We start from the raw sequence: 18,578 nt of genomic DNA on the forward strand, positions 1-18,578 counted from the left end.
TTCTGTTTTCTTGGGACCCTCACCCATGTGTAAGTCTAGACAGTGAATGGTCAGAGACCCTAGAATGGAGTTATCACAATGAACTCTGGTGGTGGGGTGGGGGATATGAGAACAGCATTGGAGGTCAGTGACCAGGGCTGTAGTTAGAGAGAACAATCTGTGATGACATTCCCCCCTCACAAAGGCTAAATGTTACATTCCAACTGTTACGCTGACTGAAAGCGTCTAATTTAGCACAATAAATTGACTGTTGTCCTTGTCTCGGAGGCTGTCAGAGGATTCAACAAGCAAGCAGGTTCCTGATGTTTCACACCTGCTTCCAATGGATCCCTCATATAATTCTGAAACCAACTGAGGATATTTATTGTGTGGTTGAATACTGCACCAGGCATGTAAAATAAAAGTAAAGGTATCATAGTCCCAGGTGGGGTGATCATTTGGGCAATAACTAGGAGGTCTAAATAAGGAATCTGGATCAGCACAGGCTGGTGGGCTGAACAGCCTTTTCCTGTGCTTTAATGTTCTTTGGGTCTACCGGGAGTGTATCATAGAATCATAGAATTTACAGTGCGAAGGAGGCCATTCAGTCCATCGTGTCAGCACCGGCCCTCGGAAAGAACACCCTACCTAAGCTCACACCTCCATCCCATCCCGACACCTCCATCCCTCTGATCCCACCTCACCCAACCTTCTTGGACACTAAGGGCAATTTAGCATAGCCAATCCACCGAACCTGCACATCTTTGGACTGGGAGGAAACAGGAGCACCCGGAGGAAATACACTGTTTGTGAATAAAGCTCAGTTCTTACTGAGTTCTTGCGGTTTGAACTCCCGCGTCTATTAAAGTGACAACTAACGTTCACACCTCCACACAATTGTAGCTGTAAGTGAAAGGACGGTTATGAAAGGGTTAATTGTCTTCTGCTGGGAAGAGGCTGTCCAGGGGCTAAGTAGAATTAGGAAGAAGCGAGAGAAGGGCTTAATTCCCTTCAGGTGGAAACATCAAGTTGCAATTGTTTGGAAGCAAGTGCAAGTGTTAATGTTCCACGTTGTAATGGATTATTTTAACCCAACCCTAATGGAAAGATGTGGATCAATCTCTGTCAGGTGTGCCGGTCAATATGATCATAAACTCTGACAGCACAGAAGGGGGCCCATCAAGTCCCTGCTGGCTTGTTGAAAGGGCACACAGTCACTACAGTCAGGGCTTGGCCAGGGATCAGAGGTAGATACAGTGCATTTGGAACTTGATAAGGTGATGTTTGGCAGAGCTACACTGTGCAACACGCTTGGAACATCATGATACTCACGGAAGTGGGTACTTCATCCACAGCACTTTGGGAGGGAGGGTCTGGTAGACGGTTTTCTGTTTGCCCTCGCAGCTGGTCCCATCTTGACTGCTCTCCACAACCTTTGCAAACTCCATCTTCTCATCCCATGTACCTGACAGGATGTAGCTGGCTTTGTTTTCTGAGTCTGTCACCATGCCGGTTACCTAATTGCACCAGGAGAAAAATGTCCTCTTATCACGTTACACAAGACTTCCCCAAATTCAGAGAGAAGTGACTTTTTCTGCATCGGGCTGGTCATCCCACCACTTCCTATCATAAGGTTTCATCATATTTTGAGACAATGGGATGAGAGTTTACAGGATGTGACAATGCCAAAGGCCAGAACCACCACAAATCCTGCCTGTACACCATCATATACAGGGCCTTCCAATCCAGTTCTAACTGTACCATCATTGCATCGTATGCACAAATTTCTTTCTGTACCACCTTGGATAGCAATTAGCTCACAGAGTTCCTCCTGTACCGTCACAGTAAACGCCGAGGAACCTCAGTGATCTTGGGCTGTGACTAGGCCATTCAGCCCATTTAAAGTTCAACATGAGCACTCTCCGAGCCAAGAATAATGAAGTGAAGTAGCCCGAGGTGAATAGAATAGATGTTTCTAAGAGGAGCCTGGATGTAGAGTACACAAGAGAAAAAGGAATAGAAAGATACTGTGATAAAGTTGGATGATTTTGTGTGAGAGGCGGTCCACATATAGCGGCCTCAGTGTACACTGCAGGCCATGAGATTGTGTGGAGGTTGTCTAGGTCTCCCAGGATAACTCTACTGGGACCAGGAGGCTGAAGAAGACATTGGAGAAATTTTGCAAATGACTATCCCCTTGGGGATGTATTAATCTTCCCACTGCGGAACCCACCTGAAATTTCAGGGCCCTGTTTACTTGAGCCTCATGAATTTTAAATCTCTGGTCATGTGCACATAGCCCAAGTCAATTGACAATTAGAAACCTAACAACAATCCCCTTCCCTCAGTTAAGTTGCAGACAAGTGTAGCTCCCTTTCAGGACCAGCTTAAACTCTGTACATCTATCTGTAGGAAAGTCCTTCTGAGACAGGAATTGGGGCTTTTACATTATCCTTGAGTAAACGATCAAATATCTCAGATTGGGGTCACCATTGCCCATTGCTGAAACAAGTTCCCTTCTTGTTGCTGAACTACCTCTAGGCATTTACACAGGACAGATGGCCGAAATGGATTAAAGAGTGACTTTCAAAAGGCAATTTGGATAAATATTTGAAAGAAAACAAAAATGGCAGGGCTATAGGGGGAAGAGCATGGGAGTGACATTCAATATGTAGGTCTTTCAAAGAGCCAGCACAGGTGCGATGGGCTGAATGCTGAATGGCCACCTTCTGACATGCATGGGACTGGATTCTCCGCAGCCCGACGCCGTAATCGGGTCCGGCCTGGGTCGGCGATTCTCCGGGCACCGAAAATTGGTGTCACCGTCGAGTACGCCGCGCCGCCGGGGGGCCATTGCTAGAGGCCCGCTCAGCAAACCTCCGTTCCCGACCGGCCGAGTTCCCGATGATGTGGAACTAACGTCGGTCGGGACGCTGGCATGGCGGCTACGGACTCAGTCCTCGGCTGTCCTGGTCAAGGGCACGCGAATCGGAGTCCGGGGGGGGGGGGCCTTATAGGGAGCTGGGGAGTAACTCTGCGGGGGTTGAGGCTTGGGCGCGCGGCCGATTGGGGGGGGTGGGGTTTCATTCTTCGATCTGGCTCCGTGGTCCGAGTCCGCCATGGAACACGGCGCAGCCGCTGGAGGCCGTCACCGTGCGCATATGCGGCTTCTGACCCGGTAGTGCGGGGGCCCGTATCTGCAGCAAAAGCTGCGAGATTCACTCTGCTAGCCTCCTGCAGGGCTTGGAATTCGTTTAACTTTTTTGCAGAATTTCGGGAGTAAAATTCCACTGTTTTTACGCCGGCATGGGGACATAATCCCAATATAGGGAGAATCCAGCCCATGATTCCCCAAACAATAGAGAGTGCGCAAGGTGATCTCCAAAGATCAGGCATCTTCTTTCCACACTCAGCCAAGAGCATATGACTCACTCTTCTGGAAACGTCTGGCAGTAGCAAACGGACTCCAAAATGGAGGGGGAAGAGGCAGAAAAATTGCCTGCAGAATGAACAGGTGGGAGGTGGGTTAGAATCCACACAAAAAAAGCACAAACAGCAGAAATGCTAACCAAGCTTTCGCAGAGACCACCATCCCTGTTCCCAGTGGGCACTGTGGGGGGGGGGGGGGGGGGGGGGGGGGGGGGGGATCACACAGAGTAAAAAAAACATTTCCTCCAGAAACGTACGGTTCACAACCTTCAAGTTGCACAGCTTTGACAGACATCATCTCTGGTGACAATCACCAAGATTCTTTATGACATTGTACATGGGGTCGGTATGATCCGGAAATGAGTTGGAACCAAGAGAAAAGACACAAAGTAAAAAAACCTTCTCCAATTTAACAGCTACCACCAAAGCAAAGATTCCCAGCTTTTAGCTGATGTTTCCACAGGGACACAATATGAGATGGCACTCACCTTTCTGGCACATTCCCGCGAGAAGTAGCTGTAGGGAATGAATTTGAGTTGACACTTGTCCTTTGTCTTGTTATTTACGATTTCGATCTCTCCTGACTGAAGGATAGAGAACACGATTATACATAGGATCTGCCACAAACCTTTAACTAAAATATTACGGTAAGACGTCTTACAACACCAGGTTAAAGTCCAACAGGTTTGTTTCCCGAGGAAGAAGCTGTGCTCCGATAGCTAGTGTTAGAAACAAACCTGTTGGGACTTTAACCTGGTGTTGTAAGACTTTTTACTGTGCTCACCCCAGTCCAACGCTGGCATCTCCATCATAAAATATTACGTTCAGGTGATTGATGTCTGGCAGTTGACAGAACTGCGTCCGAGTACTAAGCTGTCCCAAGGGCACTTCTAATGACTCGCAATGTAGATCCAGAGAACACCTGCACAAGCCCAGTCCACAGTGAGACCCCGGAGTCAGGAGTGCCATTTACTTATTTAGTAAATTGGACTAATGGCAGCCTGTAGAGAGTTTTAAAGTGTGTATGCTACTCGCCACTAACCTGGTCAATCCACAGCTTGCCCACGATAATGTTGTGCACGGTGGAAGTGACCTTTCTCCATATATAATGGTTGCCCCCACATTTGAACTGTAAGTGAATAGCACCTGTGAGAAAATAAGAGGCAGCCGAGATCAGTGCAGACAGTACACAGGCTTCCTTTTATTTGGGGTGAAGCCATGCATTCTGTACTCTTAAACTTCTGTTATGCCAGCTGGAATCACGCAGCGTGCAGATGAACATTAAAAAAAAAGGCAGATTCACTTTGCAGATAGAATTCTTCACCAGATATGGCAGGATTGTAACTTCTTCCGGAATCCAAGTACAAGCTGCGACACAAACACAAAAAAAGACCAGCTGGTCTATCAAGCCTGCCCCACAGCAATGATGCCTGGAACATTGTGACCAGACCCTTCCTAGACACCCCTCCAACCCTAACTCTCCCACAGGTATGCAATATCCTGGAAGAGGCAAAACTCCAGAGTCACTGAAAAGTTAGAGCTTGTCCTTTCCGGTGTGACGGGCTTTTTAATGGAATGGTAAGTTTTAATTACTGTTAAGCAACCTCTCCGGCTCTGCAAATGAACATTTAGAACTGTAGGTGCCCATTCCTTCGGGTTTTTAATTATTGTTGGAAATTTGAAAGCACAAATTAATTTAAATTTTTATTTAAAACCTTTCTTCCATCTTTTTTATAGAATCCCTACACAGTGCAGAAGGAGGTCATTTGGCCCATTGAGTCTGAACCGTCCCTTCAAAAGAACACCCTACCTTGTCCCACACACCCATCCTATCCCCGTAACCCCACCTAACCTTTTGGACACTAAGGGACAGTTTTAACATGGCCAATCCACTTAACCTGCACATCTTCCGACTGTGGGAGGAAACCGGAGCACCTGGAGGAAACCTACATGGACACAGAGGGATGTGCAAACTCCACACAGTCACCTAAAGTCGGAATCGAGCTGGGATCCTTGGTCCCCGGAAAACCACTGTCCCACCGCGACACCTTATATCTCACTCTTAATCAAATCTTGCTTTCCCTCTCTTTATTTTAATGATTTGACATTGAATTTACTTCTACAATCTGAATCTCTTTCAATCTGATTAGTTAATAAAATGCAGAGGTGCTTGCCCTACTACAATGCCCCTGTAGAGGGCAGTGTTCTCTTTCAGCCATTGCTCGAGATGTACCCCCAGTCAGAAAGTTTCTGCCCAACAGAAAGTTCCTGCCCAACAGAAAGTTCATGTATAAGTGTGAACATAACAAAATGGCTGGAGCTAGTTGTTCACTGTTGACCACAAAATCTGGCCCATTTAAAGTACAAAGCTTTTGGAAAAGACAGAGGGAAAGTCAGCAATTATTTCAAAATAGAATGAACGTGAATGTTAGCAGGAAAATCCTGTAGAAACATGGAAAAGACAAAGAAAAATGCTGTAAATGCACAGCTAACCTGTCAGTGCCCTTTTTGAGAAAAGAGTGCTTAAACCTTTCAGCTTGAATCTCCATTAGAGATTGAATTAGGATTCTGGTATTCACACAACCCGTTGACCGGAATTAGTTCCTCTCCCCAGAAGTGCCACCTAAGCTGGAGTTCCCCCATCTTATTTCAGATTACCAGCATCCGCTGTATTTTGCACACTCCAGGTTTTTTGCTCATTTTTTCTTTAATTTCTCAACATCTGCAGTTTTTTTGCATCGCTACAGGAAAAAACAAGGATGTGGAATCCATTTGCTTATCTGGAGTATCATTGCACAGTGTCATGCCCAGTGTATTATGAACTATCCGTCACTACCTCTTTAAAAACTAGACACAAACAAGCTATTAAAATGGCTGCTGCAAATCATGTGACCTTTGGCATTTGAGCTGCTGTCAGTACCAAGACTTAGATAAATACCTAATTAAACATGGATATTCACAACCATCGAAAATTCACTCATCTCCTTGTTTACGGATGCACTAACACAAAAGGACAATGGTATTTCCAGACTGCCTGACCTCCTGTTTCATATTGAATAAAAGGGAAGACCGAAACTCAACTCTTGGCAGATGGAAGTGAATGGTTCTTATCATCATCCCATTGCATCGCCATTCAACTAGACTGGATTTTGAAAATCAGCAAAGAGCTATTTGAGTCATCAGTTAGTCAGAAAGTCAAACCATGAACTAGCTAAAAGTCAGTACGCAAATTAACAGCAATACCTTGAAAGCGGGAAGTCCCAAAAGAGAGAAGGACTCCCCCAACAACTTGTTTCAGGATGAAGTTGACCTAAAATCCAACATTTGACGACAAGAAACCTCCCAGCCTGTTGCGAACCTTCCACTTTACAACACATTCCTTTAAACTTTAATGTATTGAAAGGATCTGAGAAACGCCTAGACGGGGACCAAAGATTGTAAATCAGAGACTGAGATAATGGTAATCTGTTAAAGTGCGTGACCTTTATCTGTATCTAATATGTGCTTGTGTGTGGGAGAGAGAGAGAACAAGTGCGCCTGATGAAGTGTTTAATTCCGGATAAGAATGCGAGCAAAAGAACCTTTGTCTTTTAACTCACAAAAGCTTGCTGCTGAAGATAGTTAACACACACCATAAAGGGCAAGGAAACATACATCTCTTTCCATAAATAACATACTGATCATGAAAAGTAAGAAAGCACATAAATTCTCTCCTTGACAGGAGGAAATGAAATCTGTTTGGGAATTTGGAGGGAATGAACAGCCAGACGATAAACAGGTAAAGTCAATGCTCAAGTCAAAGAACTCAAAGAGCACGCAGGAGGAATAGGAGATACCTAGGGGAATTCTATGCTCCACAGAAGATCTGAATCCTGCTACCAAGAAAGACTTTGGGTGGCATGGTCATGCAGTGGTTAGCACTGCTGACCCATGGCACCGAGGACATGGGTTCGATCAAGGCCCCGGGTCATCGTCCATGTGGAGTTTGCACATTGCCCCGTGTCTGCATGGGACTCACCCCCACATCCTAAAGATGCGCAGAGTAGGCGGATTTGCCACGCTAAATTGCCCCTTAATTGGACATTTTGTTTTAAAAAGGAAAACATTTGGCAAAGCAATCATCCAATTTATATTTCTCTAATGCATGTGGTATGTGAGACTGGGAGTGTGTCAGGCTGGAGCTGCACAAAATCACTGCTTCCATGCAAATCATTTTTGGAGCCCTAAATGTCAAGTTTGGGAGATGAAAGGACAGGTTCTCTGTGCTATAGTTGCAGATGAAGTATGGGACAAATGGAAGAGTGACTGAGATCTATGTGGAGATAACAGTCCCTCTGGGAAAGCACAGCGGGCAAGTGGAAAGATGGGTTTGTTACGCAGACCCCCATGTTGATGGTCAGAAGTTGGCAGATGGCAATCAGCTGCCTGCAGAGGATGGAAACTGAATGGCAATGACTACCTGGTGATTAGGAGGGTATTATGGTAATTTTGTGACTATCCCTTTCAGAAGGATGAGGCGGGGGGGGGGGGGGATCTCATTGAAACTTACAGGATACTGAGAGGCTCAGATAGAGTGGATGTGGAGATGTCAAAAACATAGACCTTCCATTAACACATAGTCTAATGGAGCTTTGAGCTGTGATTCTGAGAATGAGAAGGCTATTACCACAAATAAGCAGCAATACTTTATTGCATATTCAAAATATTTTGTACAAGAGTAAAAGAATAGGTGATATAACTCAGACTGTTTAATACTTCAGTGTAAATTTTGGAGAGTTCTGAATTTGATTGAGATTATGCAGATGGGTTTTAGAGATGAGCCACTCTTCTCTGCGCTCTCTCTATTTAGGAAAACTGGCGTAAAATGGCCACCGATTCACTGGGAGCTAGCAGGGAGGCAGCATAGAGTTCGCAGTTCTAGCTGCCGATACGGCCCTCAGCACTTCAGGTTCCGAGGCCACCCATGTGTGCAGCAGCGGTCACGCCATGCTCAATGGAGGACTTAGCCCGCGGACCTGGTCCGCCAAAGTAATGCCATCCTTTGGCCCCTCGTGCGCCCCGGACCGCCCGCCCACAGTGCCCCCAGCCCCGAATGAAGCCCCCCCCTGCCCGCGGATCGGCCCTCCCCCGACTGTGGCGGCCCCTGAACCGAGTCTGCAGCCTCCTCGCGGAGTTCCCAAACAGTGTGAGCAGACGTAACCCACGCTGTCGGGAACGCGGCCGGTTGGGGACGGAGCATCGCGGGGCGGGCCTCAGGCAATGGCCTGAGTACTTCTAGAGTAGGCCACTTTTCAGGGGGCGGAAAATTCCAAAACCGGCGCCGCTCCCGATATTTCCGCCAAAAAAGGATTCTCCGCCACGTCGCAGAACGCGTCTTCGGCGTCAGGGAGGGGAGAATCCAGCCCATTGTGTTTGATCTTTATTCTGAATTCTCTGTGTGTACCCGAACAGGCGCCGGAATGTGGTGACTAGGGGCTTTTCACAGTAACTTCATTGCAGTGTTAATGTAAGCCTACTTGTGACAATAATAAAGATTATTATTATTTTGTCACTGTTAATGTGACAAATGCTCTCGGAGATTCTATTATTCTCAACTGTGGGAATATTGCAGACAGGGTAACGAGAGACTTACCTAGCGGCATGATGGAGAGGTACTTCCCACGGAATTTGCTGGCGATGGTGATTTCCTGCCACAGGGTCCAGCCGTGCTTAGAGTAGACATGGTGGGCAGCAGCAGGCGGATGATGGCTCACCTGCGAATGGGAGACAGACAAACAACCAGGTCCGGTCAGCAAAATGTGCTAATTACTGTAAGAGGGTAGTTGAGAGTTACACAATCCACGTGGAACATAACATTGAGGCACTTGGCTGGGCACTGCCAGTGGAGCGTTAAACACATTCTGATGTGGCTATGCCACTGAAAAACACGGGGCAATTTAAATAATCTGACAGGAAACTGGTGAGATCAGCTGCAATGCTGGATTTCCACCCCAGACCCATTTTAATCGCCACTGAAATCACTGAGGCAGGAGTATAAAAATGTGTCCCACCTCCTCCTGTGGAATTCCTGTCCAGTGGCGTGGTTGACACAACCCCCCCCCCCCCCCCCCCCACCCACCCCAAGATCTGAAGGAAAGTTGAACTTTGACAAATGGGACCTTTGTGGTGAGAGCAGCCAGTGCTGGGGAATGGAAAATGTTTAAGTTTTTTTTAACCAAGCCTCAGGTTCAAGCACTCCCCAAGGTCAGGGTTGGTGAACAGTAAAGTCTTTTCTCCCTGCCGCTTACCTCCAACATTAGAAAATGACCCTTTCTCTGGTTTGTGGAGAGTTCTGTGCTTTCACCCAGTACTGCGTGGATGGGTTGAACTAATTTCACATTGAGGTTTTCAGCCTTACTGAATGTGTTGCAATGGCTCACGGCACTTGAACAAATACACCCACAGAGACAACAGAATACAATGGCTCAGGGAATGAAGAAAGCTGAGAAATAAATAATTGACGCACCAGGGATGGAAGAACCCAATGCAATGGAGGGTGAGACACCGAGAAGGACTGGAGATGGAGGAAGAGGCACACCGAGGATTGAAGAAAAAGAGATGGTGAGAGATTGGAGATTAACAGATTTCAGATGGAGGGAGAGACACACTGAGCGATTAGAGATGTAGGAATGGACAGTGAAGAACCAGAATTGGAGGGATGGACATTTCCTGCCGGCGGGATGTTCCATTTTGCCGGCAGCCCGGGGGTTTCCCGATGGCATGGGGCTGCCCCACAATGGGAAACTCCATTGACCAGCCAGCATAACGGAGCATCCCACCGGCATGCTGAACCAGAAATCTGGCGTGGCGGGACGGAGAATCCAGCCCAAGATATCTGAAGTTTGACGGATACAGATGCTATAGGACTGGAGGAGTGAATGGTACCCTGACTGAATAGAAGGATAAACATACTGACGTTACTCGCAAACTAGGGAGCTGCATTCGTTCTCACAATGGATGAAGCTGGAAATAACTTGCCTGGTGAGTGAGAGAGATATTCTGACACCCATGGGGTTAGAGCTAGATGTAATTTCAGATACATTAATCTAAAATAACCCAATGTAGAAAACAGCAGTATGGAACATTTTCCTGATAACATTCTAATTTATGCACAAACACGCATTTAGAGTACTCTAAGATGTACATTCATTAGCTATAGTCATTAGTGACAGTAATTATATGTCTTTAATAGGGTCTTATTTATAGATATGAATATTCTGATTGCAATCTTCTCCAGTATAATGGTGCAGTAGGGAATATGCAACATCAGTTTCTTAATACTCTTGTCTAGCAGCCTTTTAAATCATGTTGCTATGTGTAATAGTGTTATAAGTGGGTCAATTAATGATTAGAAACAGTGCTATAAGTTTGGTTATTGAGTAACGGGTGAGACTATGAGCTAGAGTTATCCAAACATTGTCAATGTATGGAAAATCTAACCTCAAGTCTTCCACTGACTAACGCAATGGGTTAGTCACTGTACTTTTTACCTAGGGCCAAATTTCCTATTGCAAATTCAAATGTGGATGAATATCGCCCCTGTCCACTGGCCATATGGATCTCATCTGTGAAATAATCCTGGACAAGCCCAAAACAGGGACTGATAGGCAAGGACCTATAGTGTAAAACTGCCCCAGCATTTAACACAGCTTCCCAGCAGCACAGAGAGGCAGAGTATGGTTGATGCGGGTAAGTAGGGGATGGTCTCGGAATGCTGAGACTGAGTAGAGGGAGTTTTTCCTCTGTTATAACTGGTTTGTGAGTGCTTGGTATGATACTGTATACTTGAAATGGGAATTACCGCATGCCCCTATAATAGGTTCCCTCAACTTGAGGATGGTCACAAACGTTTTAAAATAAAAGTTAAGCAAAAACGCTTTGACAAGATCTGTCTCTTCTCGAGTGAATGTCAGGCTGTAGAGATTGATGTTTAAAGTTCCGATTCATTCAGAATCACAGAACTGATCTGTAATCTGTTTTTTTTTAGAAAAATCGATCCTGCAATTCACCTCATCACCTTTCTTACATACATTGCAAACTTCTTCCTGTACAATGACTGCAATTGGAATAACTGGCTGTTGTTACAGGTAAATGTGGCAGATATTTTGCAATCAGATGAATGGCAGTTTAATCAGCTGTTGAAATAATGTTGACCAGGACCTGAGGACAACTTTCTGAGCATTTACAAATACTGTCGGGGATTCCTACTTTCCACCTGACCCACCGGAATAGCTAGCCGGCACCTCAGTTTAATATCTTGTTTGATGGTGGCAAACAACACAGCTTTCTCTGGAGTCTGTTATCTACTCAAGTCCTGAGATATATTTTGAACACATACCTCTCTGATTAGTAGGCAACAGTGTTAGCAACTGAACCAGAGTAATAAGTTTGCAGAATTCAGGTGAAGAGTCAAGCTCATAGTTAAATGATTAAAGAGTGGGAGAGATGTAATGGTTTAGGGACACCAGATTTGTGCTTTTAGATGCCTTTAGATTGCAAGAGGAAGGGAAGACCAAGAAAAGCAGGGAGATCCATAACTGTGGTTACGAGAAAAAAAGAGACACAATAAAAGGTATAGTTCGCGAAAACCAGGATTCATAAATATAAGAAAAGGATTAATAAATCCAATAAGAAAGGTTTATGGGGCGGTAGGGTGGTGCAGTGGTTAGCACTGCTGCCTCACAGAACCAAGGGCCCGGATTCGATCCTGGCCCCGGGTCACTGTCTGAATGAAGTTTGCACATTCTTCCCGTGTCTGCGTGGGTCTCACCCCCACAACCTAAAGACATGCAGGTTAGGTGGATTGGCCACGCTAAATTGCCTCCTAATTGGAAAAAAAAATTGGGTACTCTAAATTTATTAAACAAATTTAGGCAGAGAGTGATGAGAATGTGGAACTGGCATTCTCAAAGTAGTTGAAGCAAATATAGTAGATGCCTTTAAGGGGGAGATAGATAAGTACATGAGGAAGAAAGGAATAGAAAGGTATGCTGATAGGATTAGTGAACTAGGGTGGGAAGAGGCTAGTATGGAGCACTAACACGAGACTAGTTGATCTGAATGGCCTGTTTCCAAATTCACATTTTTCTTGATTCAGTCTGATAGTAGTTTCTTAACAGGAGTATTTAATCTAGCAGCATAGCCATTTTAGGGATTACTTTCTTCCTTAAACACCAAAGTATGTGTTCAATAAAAGTTGATCTTGACTCACTTTCTTTATTTGGGCAGGCCAGACTTTGCCCAAGTTCCGTTAGATAACGGAATGGTTGGTCAGAACATACCAGCGACAATTCTGCCTAACCATAGAAACAGGCCTCACCTGATCCAACCTCTGCTACCCTCCTCCAGCCTGATCCCTGTGGCCCTCTGACTCTGGCCACTGGTACATCCCCTCACTTTCTGTGAAAGCATTGGGGCAGAGACTACAGTTGCTTTGGCCCGATATTCTGGAATTCCTATACCTTTTCATGGAATTGTATCAGAATTACCGCATAGAAAGACCACAGTGAAGCTAAGGGCTGAGAGATAGATCCTCATTGAGAGAGGGAGTTAAACTCATACATTGGCTGGTGCTGGTCTCAGAGAGGAGTAGCACACATACACTGGATTGGGAATGATTCATCGCGCAGACTGAAACACGCCTCTACAACTGCCCTTCATTTGGGCTAGTTTTTGTCCTCTGCTTTCAACTCCCAATTACTCATAGAATTTTCAGTGCAGAAGGAGGCCATCCGGCCCATCAAGTCTGCACCGGCCCTTGGAAAGAGCACCCCACTTAAGACTATGCCTCCACCTTATCCCCGTAACCTAGTAACCCCACCCAACCTTTTTGGACACTAAGGGCAATTTATCATGGTCGATCCACCTAACCAGCACATCTTTGGACTGTGGGAGGAAACAGGAACACCATTGTCTAAGGGTTACAGAATGAGATGGTCAAGTCAAGCAATATTTCCAAGCTGACAGCATTTCAGCATGTTGTCACTGGATAGATGAGGAACATTTGGCAGATTTTTCTTTCTGAACCCAGGCAATCAAAGCCTCCAGTACAGTTTCTGACTGAGATCAAGTACTGGTAGAAAGTGAACTGGATGGATCTTGTTATTTTTTTGTCTAGAAATTTCTATTTCAGCCCAGACTGAGGACTGAATCTGGCTGCTCCCTGGGTCATATGGTTTGATACCAGCCCAGGTGGCGCACTTATCTTCTGAATATGTTTTAAACAACTCATTTTGGAATAGTGAGGCCACAACTGGGAAACTTGTCATCACAAAATTATAGACTATATAACCAGTCGGTGTTTACGATACATTGCCCGCTCACCTGCTCACACAGCGAGCGGAAGCCACTCTCCTCTAGCCGGTCCAGCTCAAATGTCTCTCCAAGCAGAGGGTTGAAAGGCTTTGCTGTGCGATGGGTGGTCGTCGAATAGGAAGAGACAGAGAATGCAGCGACATAGCACATCTGCTCTGCAGGGCTGTCGCATCTAGCTGCCTTGTCCAATAATTCGTGATACTCTAAGTCCTCCGTTAGTCTCTGAAGCATTGATAAAGGCTCATTGAAGTTTACCTGGAATCATTGAGAACATAAGCCAAGTTCAATAACATTTATGGTTGTTTAAAACTTTGGAAGATCAATTGCACTGTGCATTTACTACTTCTCCCCTTACTTTAATGTAGGTAATGATCCTCGGGGGACAGTTAAACTAGAAGACAATGGAATTATAATACAAACATATTAAGCACCAAAATGCTAACACAGCGTCAATGCGGTTACAGCCCATTAATGATGGAGAGTCGCCAACAGCATTCCTTCAAGAGAAAGGTCCTGAATTCCCTCAAGGATTCTTCTGATCATCAGCTATAATTACAATGGAGACTGGAGAAACCTCTGGAGAAATGTCCTCTTTATACCATTTCTGGGTTTGTCCCAATAATGTCCTGGCCACATTACAGCAGGGGAGCAGGAGGCCCTCCAGATACGTTCTGGACCAGGACCATCTATTCCACCAGGGTACAATTTCACATTCGTACTGAGACTGAAGAAAATCCTCACAAGCTACACAAAGGGCGGGATTTTCTCCGCCGCCTGTGGCATGTTATCAGCAGCGGAGGCAGACCACCAGCATAATCTTCTGGTCCCGCTGTTGTCAACGGGGTTTTTCATTGACTGCAACCCTTGTCGCTGGGAAACCCGAGGAGGGGGTGCGCCATCGGTGGGTCCGGAGGATCCCACCAGCGTGAACAGCAATTCCGGACAAAAGGTCTGCTTCCAGACTGATGCTAGTTGACCATGAAACCACAGAAGATATGAACCTTAGGTGAGCGCTCCTCCCAAAGAATGGGACCTCAGAGAATACAGCACTCCCTCAGTCCTGCTCCAGTAATCAGTCTATGTCATTACGTACTCCACTCTGGGTGTGGACTTAACCCAAAACTTGCTTACCTAGATGTGAGAGTGCTACCAGCTGAGCCCAGACAGAATGTGTTAACAGCTATTCAGCCATGGACTTTCCCATATAAGTTGAACAATAAAGGATATCATGGCCGATTATTTTCTCTGTCTAGTCAATGGCCGTCACCACCAATTATATAGTCCCTTACTGCCAGCCTGCAGAGGTCAACATCAGTCAATAACTGGGCCTCCCTCATCTGTCTGACTCAGGTTTACTTGGACTGAATGTTTATTGAACGTTTTTTGGCAAAAATAAAGTCACCAGCCGTGAAATGTTGATAATAGGGATGCTTATGTTGGGATAATATATTCCTAATCTCCATGTTGTTCAGTTAAATAAAATCAGTGCAGTGAGACGCCACAGAGAGTCACCCTGGTTCAGTGTCACTCTTGTCTTGCTGCACTTTCTTTTAAAAAAAAAATTTCTATTGGAATTTTTTACAGAAAATATTAAATATAACAACAAACAATGAAATGCAACTAAATAGCCCATAATAACTGTAACACCCCCAAACCGTAACAGCGCATGTATCCCCTCCCTCCCACCCCCCCAACCCCAATGAACAAGAGAACTTCAAAATAAATTAAAATTAAATAAACAGGCATAGTCATCGTCCCCCCCCCCCCCTCCCTTTTTCCCTCCCCCTTCGCTGCTGCTACTGTCCCTGTACCCTATCGTTGAGCCAGAAAGTCGAGGAAAGGTTGCCACCGCCTAAAGAACCCTTGTGTCGATCCTCTCAGGGCGAATTTGACCTTCTCTAGCTTAATAAAACCCGCCATGTCATTGATCCAGGTCTCCACGCTTGGGGGCCTTGCATCCTTCCATTGTAGCAAGATCCTTCGCCGGGCTACTAGGGACGCAAAGGCCAGCACACCGGCCTCTTTCGCCTCCTGCATTCCCGGCTCCACCCCAACCCAAAAATCGCGTGTCCCCATCCTGGCTTGACCCTGGATCCCACCACCCTTGACACCGTCCTCGCCACCCCCTTCCAGAACTCCTCCAGTGCCGGGCACGCCCAGAACATATGGGCAAGGTTCGCTGGACTCCCCGAACACCTGGCACACCTGTCTTCACCCCCAAAGAACCTACTCATCCTCGTCCCAGTCATGTGGGCCGGTGCAGCACCTTGAATTGGATGAGGCTAAGCCGCGCACACGAGGAGGAAGAATTAACCCTCTCCAGGGCATCAGCCCATGTCCCGTCATCGATCTGTTCCCCCAGTTCCACCTCCCACTTTGTTTTCAGCTCCTCTACTGATGCCTCCTCCGCCTCCTGCATAACCTTGTAGATATCAGATATCTTCCCCTCTCCAACCCAGACCCCCGAAAGCACCCTGTCAGTCACCCCCCCTCGAGGGAAGCGAAGGGAATCCCTCCACCAGCCGTTTAGCAAATGCCTTTACCTGCAGATACCTGAACATGTTTCCCGGGGGAGCCCAAATTTCTCCTCCAACTCCCCCAGGCTCGCAAACCCCCCATGAATAAACAGGTCCCTCAGCTGTCTGAGGCCCGCTCTGTGCCAACCCTGAAATCCCCCATCAATGTTCCCCGGGACGAACCTATGGTTCCCCCTTAACGGAGCCTCCATCGAGCCCCCACTTCTCCCCTATGTCGCCTCCACTGCCCCCAAATCTTGAGGGTAGCCGCCACCACCGGACTCATGGTATACCTCGTAGGAGGGAGCGGCCACGGTGCCGTTGCTAAGGCCCCCAGACTTGTATCTCCACAGGACGCCCTCTCCATCCATTTCCATGCTGTCCCCTCCCCCTCCATCACCCACTTGCAAAACATCGACACATTGGCCGCCCAGTAGTACCCCGAGAGATTGGGTAACGCCAGACCCCCCCCACCCCCCCCCCCCGCCCCCCATCTCTACCCCGCTCCAAGAAGACCCTCTTCACCCTCGGGGTCCCATGCACCCAAACAAAGCTCATGATGCTGCTGGTCACCCTTCTAAAAAAGGCCCTAGGGATAAAGATGGGCAAACACAGGAAGAGGAACAGGAACCTCGGGAGAACCGTCATTTTGACGGACTGCACTCTACCCGCCAGCGATAGCGGCACCAAGTCCCACCTTTTAAATTCCTCCTCCATCTGCTCCACCAGCCTGGTAAAATTAAGCTTATGGAGAGTCCTCCAACTCCTGGCCACCTGCACCCCCAGGTATCTGAAACTCTTCACTGCCCTCTTAAACGGAAGCCTCCCAATTTCCTCCTCCTGATCTCCCGGGTGTACTACAAATACCTCGCTCTTGCCTAAATTTAACTTATAGCCCGAGAAGCCCCCAAATTCCGCTAATAGCTCCATCACCCCTGGCATTCTCTCTTTTGGGTCCGCCACATACAACAGCAGGTCGACCGCATACAGCGACACCCGGTGCTCCTCCCCACCGCGCACCAGACCCCTCCATCTCCCTTACTCCCTCAACGCCATAGCCAGAGGTTCAATCGCCAGTGCAAAGAGCAGGGGGGACAGGGGGCACCCCTGCCTGGTCCCACGATAAAGCCTAAAGTACTCCGATCTCCTTCCATTTGTAACTACACTCGCCATCGGGGCCGCGTAGAGCAGCCTCACCCATTTGATGAATCCTTCCCCAAATCTGAACCGTTCCAGCACCTCCCACAGGTACCCCCACTCAACTCTATCAAATGTTTCTCTGCGTCCAGCGCCACCACTATCTCCGCCTCCCCCTCCACTGCCGGCATCATGACAACATTTAGCAGTCTCCGCACATTCATGTTGAGCTGCCGTCCCTAAACGAATCCTGTCTGATCTTCGTGTATCACCCCTGGCACACAATCCTCTATCCTGGTGGCCAGGATCTTCGCCAGCAACTTGGCGTCAACATTGAGGAGCGAGATAGGCCTGTATGATCCGCACTGCAAGGGGTCCTTATCCCGCTTTAGGATCAGAGAGATCAGTGCCCGCGACATCGTCGGGGGCAAAGCCCCCCCCTCCCATGCCTCATTGAAGGCTCGCACCAACAGGGGGCCCACCAGGTCCGCATACTTTTTATAAAATTCCACCGGGAACCCGTCCGGCCCCGGGGCCTTACCTGACTGCATTTGTCCAATCCCCCTGACTAGCTCCTCCAACTCTATCGGCGCCCCCAGCCCCTCTACCAGCTCCTCTTGAACCCTTGGGAAACATAGCCTGTTCATGAAGCTCTCCATCCCCCCTCTCCCCATCTGAGGTTCCGACCGGTACAGTTCCTCGTAGAAGTCTCTAAAGACCCCATTTACTTCTGTCTCCGTCTGCACTACATTCCCACCCCCATCCGTCACTCCACCAATTTCCCTAGCCGCATCTCGCCTACGGAGCTGATGCGCCAACATCCTGCTCGTCTTCTCCCCATACTCATATACCGCGCCCTGCGCCCTCCTCCACTGTGTCTCCGCCTTTCTGGTGGTCAACAAGTCAAATTTGGCCTGCAAACTACGCCGTTCCCCCAGCAACCCCTCCTCCGGTGCCTCCGCGTATCTCCTGTCCACATCCAGGAGATCCCCCACCAGTCTCTCCCTCTCCTTCCTCTCCCTCCTTTCCCTATGGGCCTGGATGGAGATCAGCTCCCCCCGGATCACTGCTTTCAAAGCCTCCCAGACATCCCCACCCGGACCTCCCCCGTGTCATTGGTATCAAGATACCCCTCAATACTTCTCAGGACCCTCCTACACATCT

At 47.4% G+C, this 18,578-nt stretch overlaps 1 protein-coding gene across 11 annotated transcripts in view; it reads right to left on the reverse strand.

Moving 5' to 3' along the window:
• si:ch211-106a19.1 (uncharacterized protein LOC561797 homolog) overlaps window positions 1-18,578 on the reverse strand; it is a 536,207-nt gene that overhangs the window by 4,490 nt on the left and 513,139 nt on the right. For all 11 annotated transcript variants that reach the window (XM_038792345.1, XM_038792336.1, XM_038792353.1 and 8 more), the window contains 5 exons: window positions 13,771-14,016; window positions 9,041-9,161; window positions 4,451-4,554; window positions 3,897-3,992; window positions 1,312-1,496 (listed from right to left, as the gene is read on the reverse strand). In XM_038792345.1, the coding sequence (XP_038648273.1) occupies window positions 1,312-1,496; window positions 3,897-3,992; window positions 4,451-4,554; window positions 9,041-9,161; window positions 13,771-14,016 (752 nt within the window). The remainder of the gene's footprint in view (window positions 1-1,311; window positions 1,497-3,896; window positions 3,993-4,450; window positions 4,555-9,040; window positions 9,162-13,770; window positions 14,017-18,578) is intronic.

The sequence above is a fragment of the Scyliorhinus canicula genome, chromosome 1 (assembly GCF_902713615.1).
Source record: "Scyliorhinus canicula chromosome 1, sScyCan1.1, whole genome shotgun sequence".
Classification (NCBI taxonomy): Eukaryota; Metazoa; Chordata; class Chondrichthyes; order Carcharhiniformes; family Scyliorhinidae; genus Scyliorhinus; species Scyliorhinus canicula.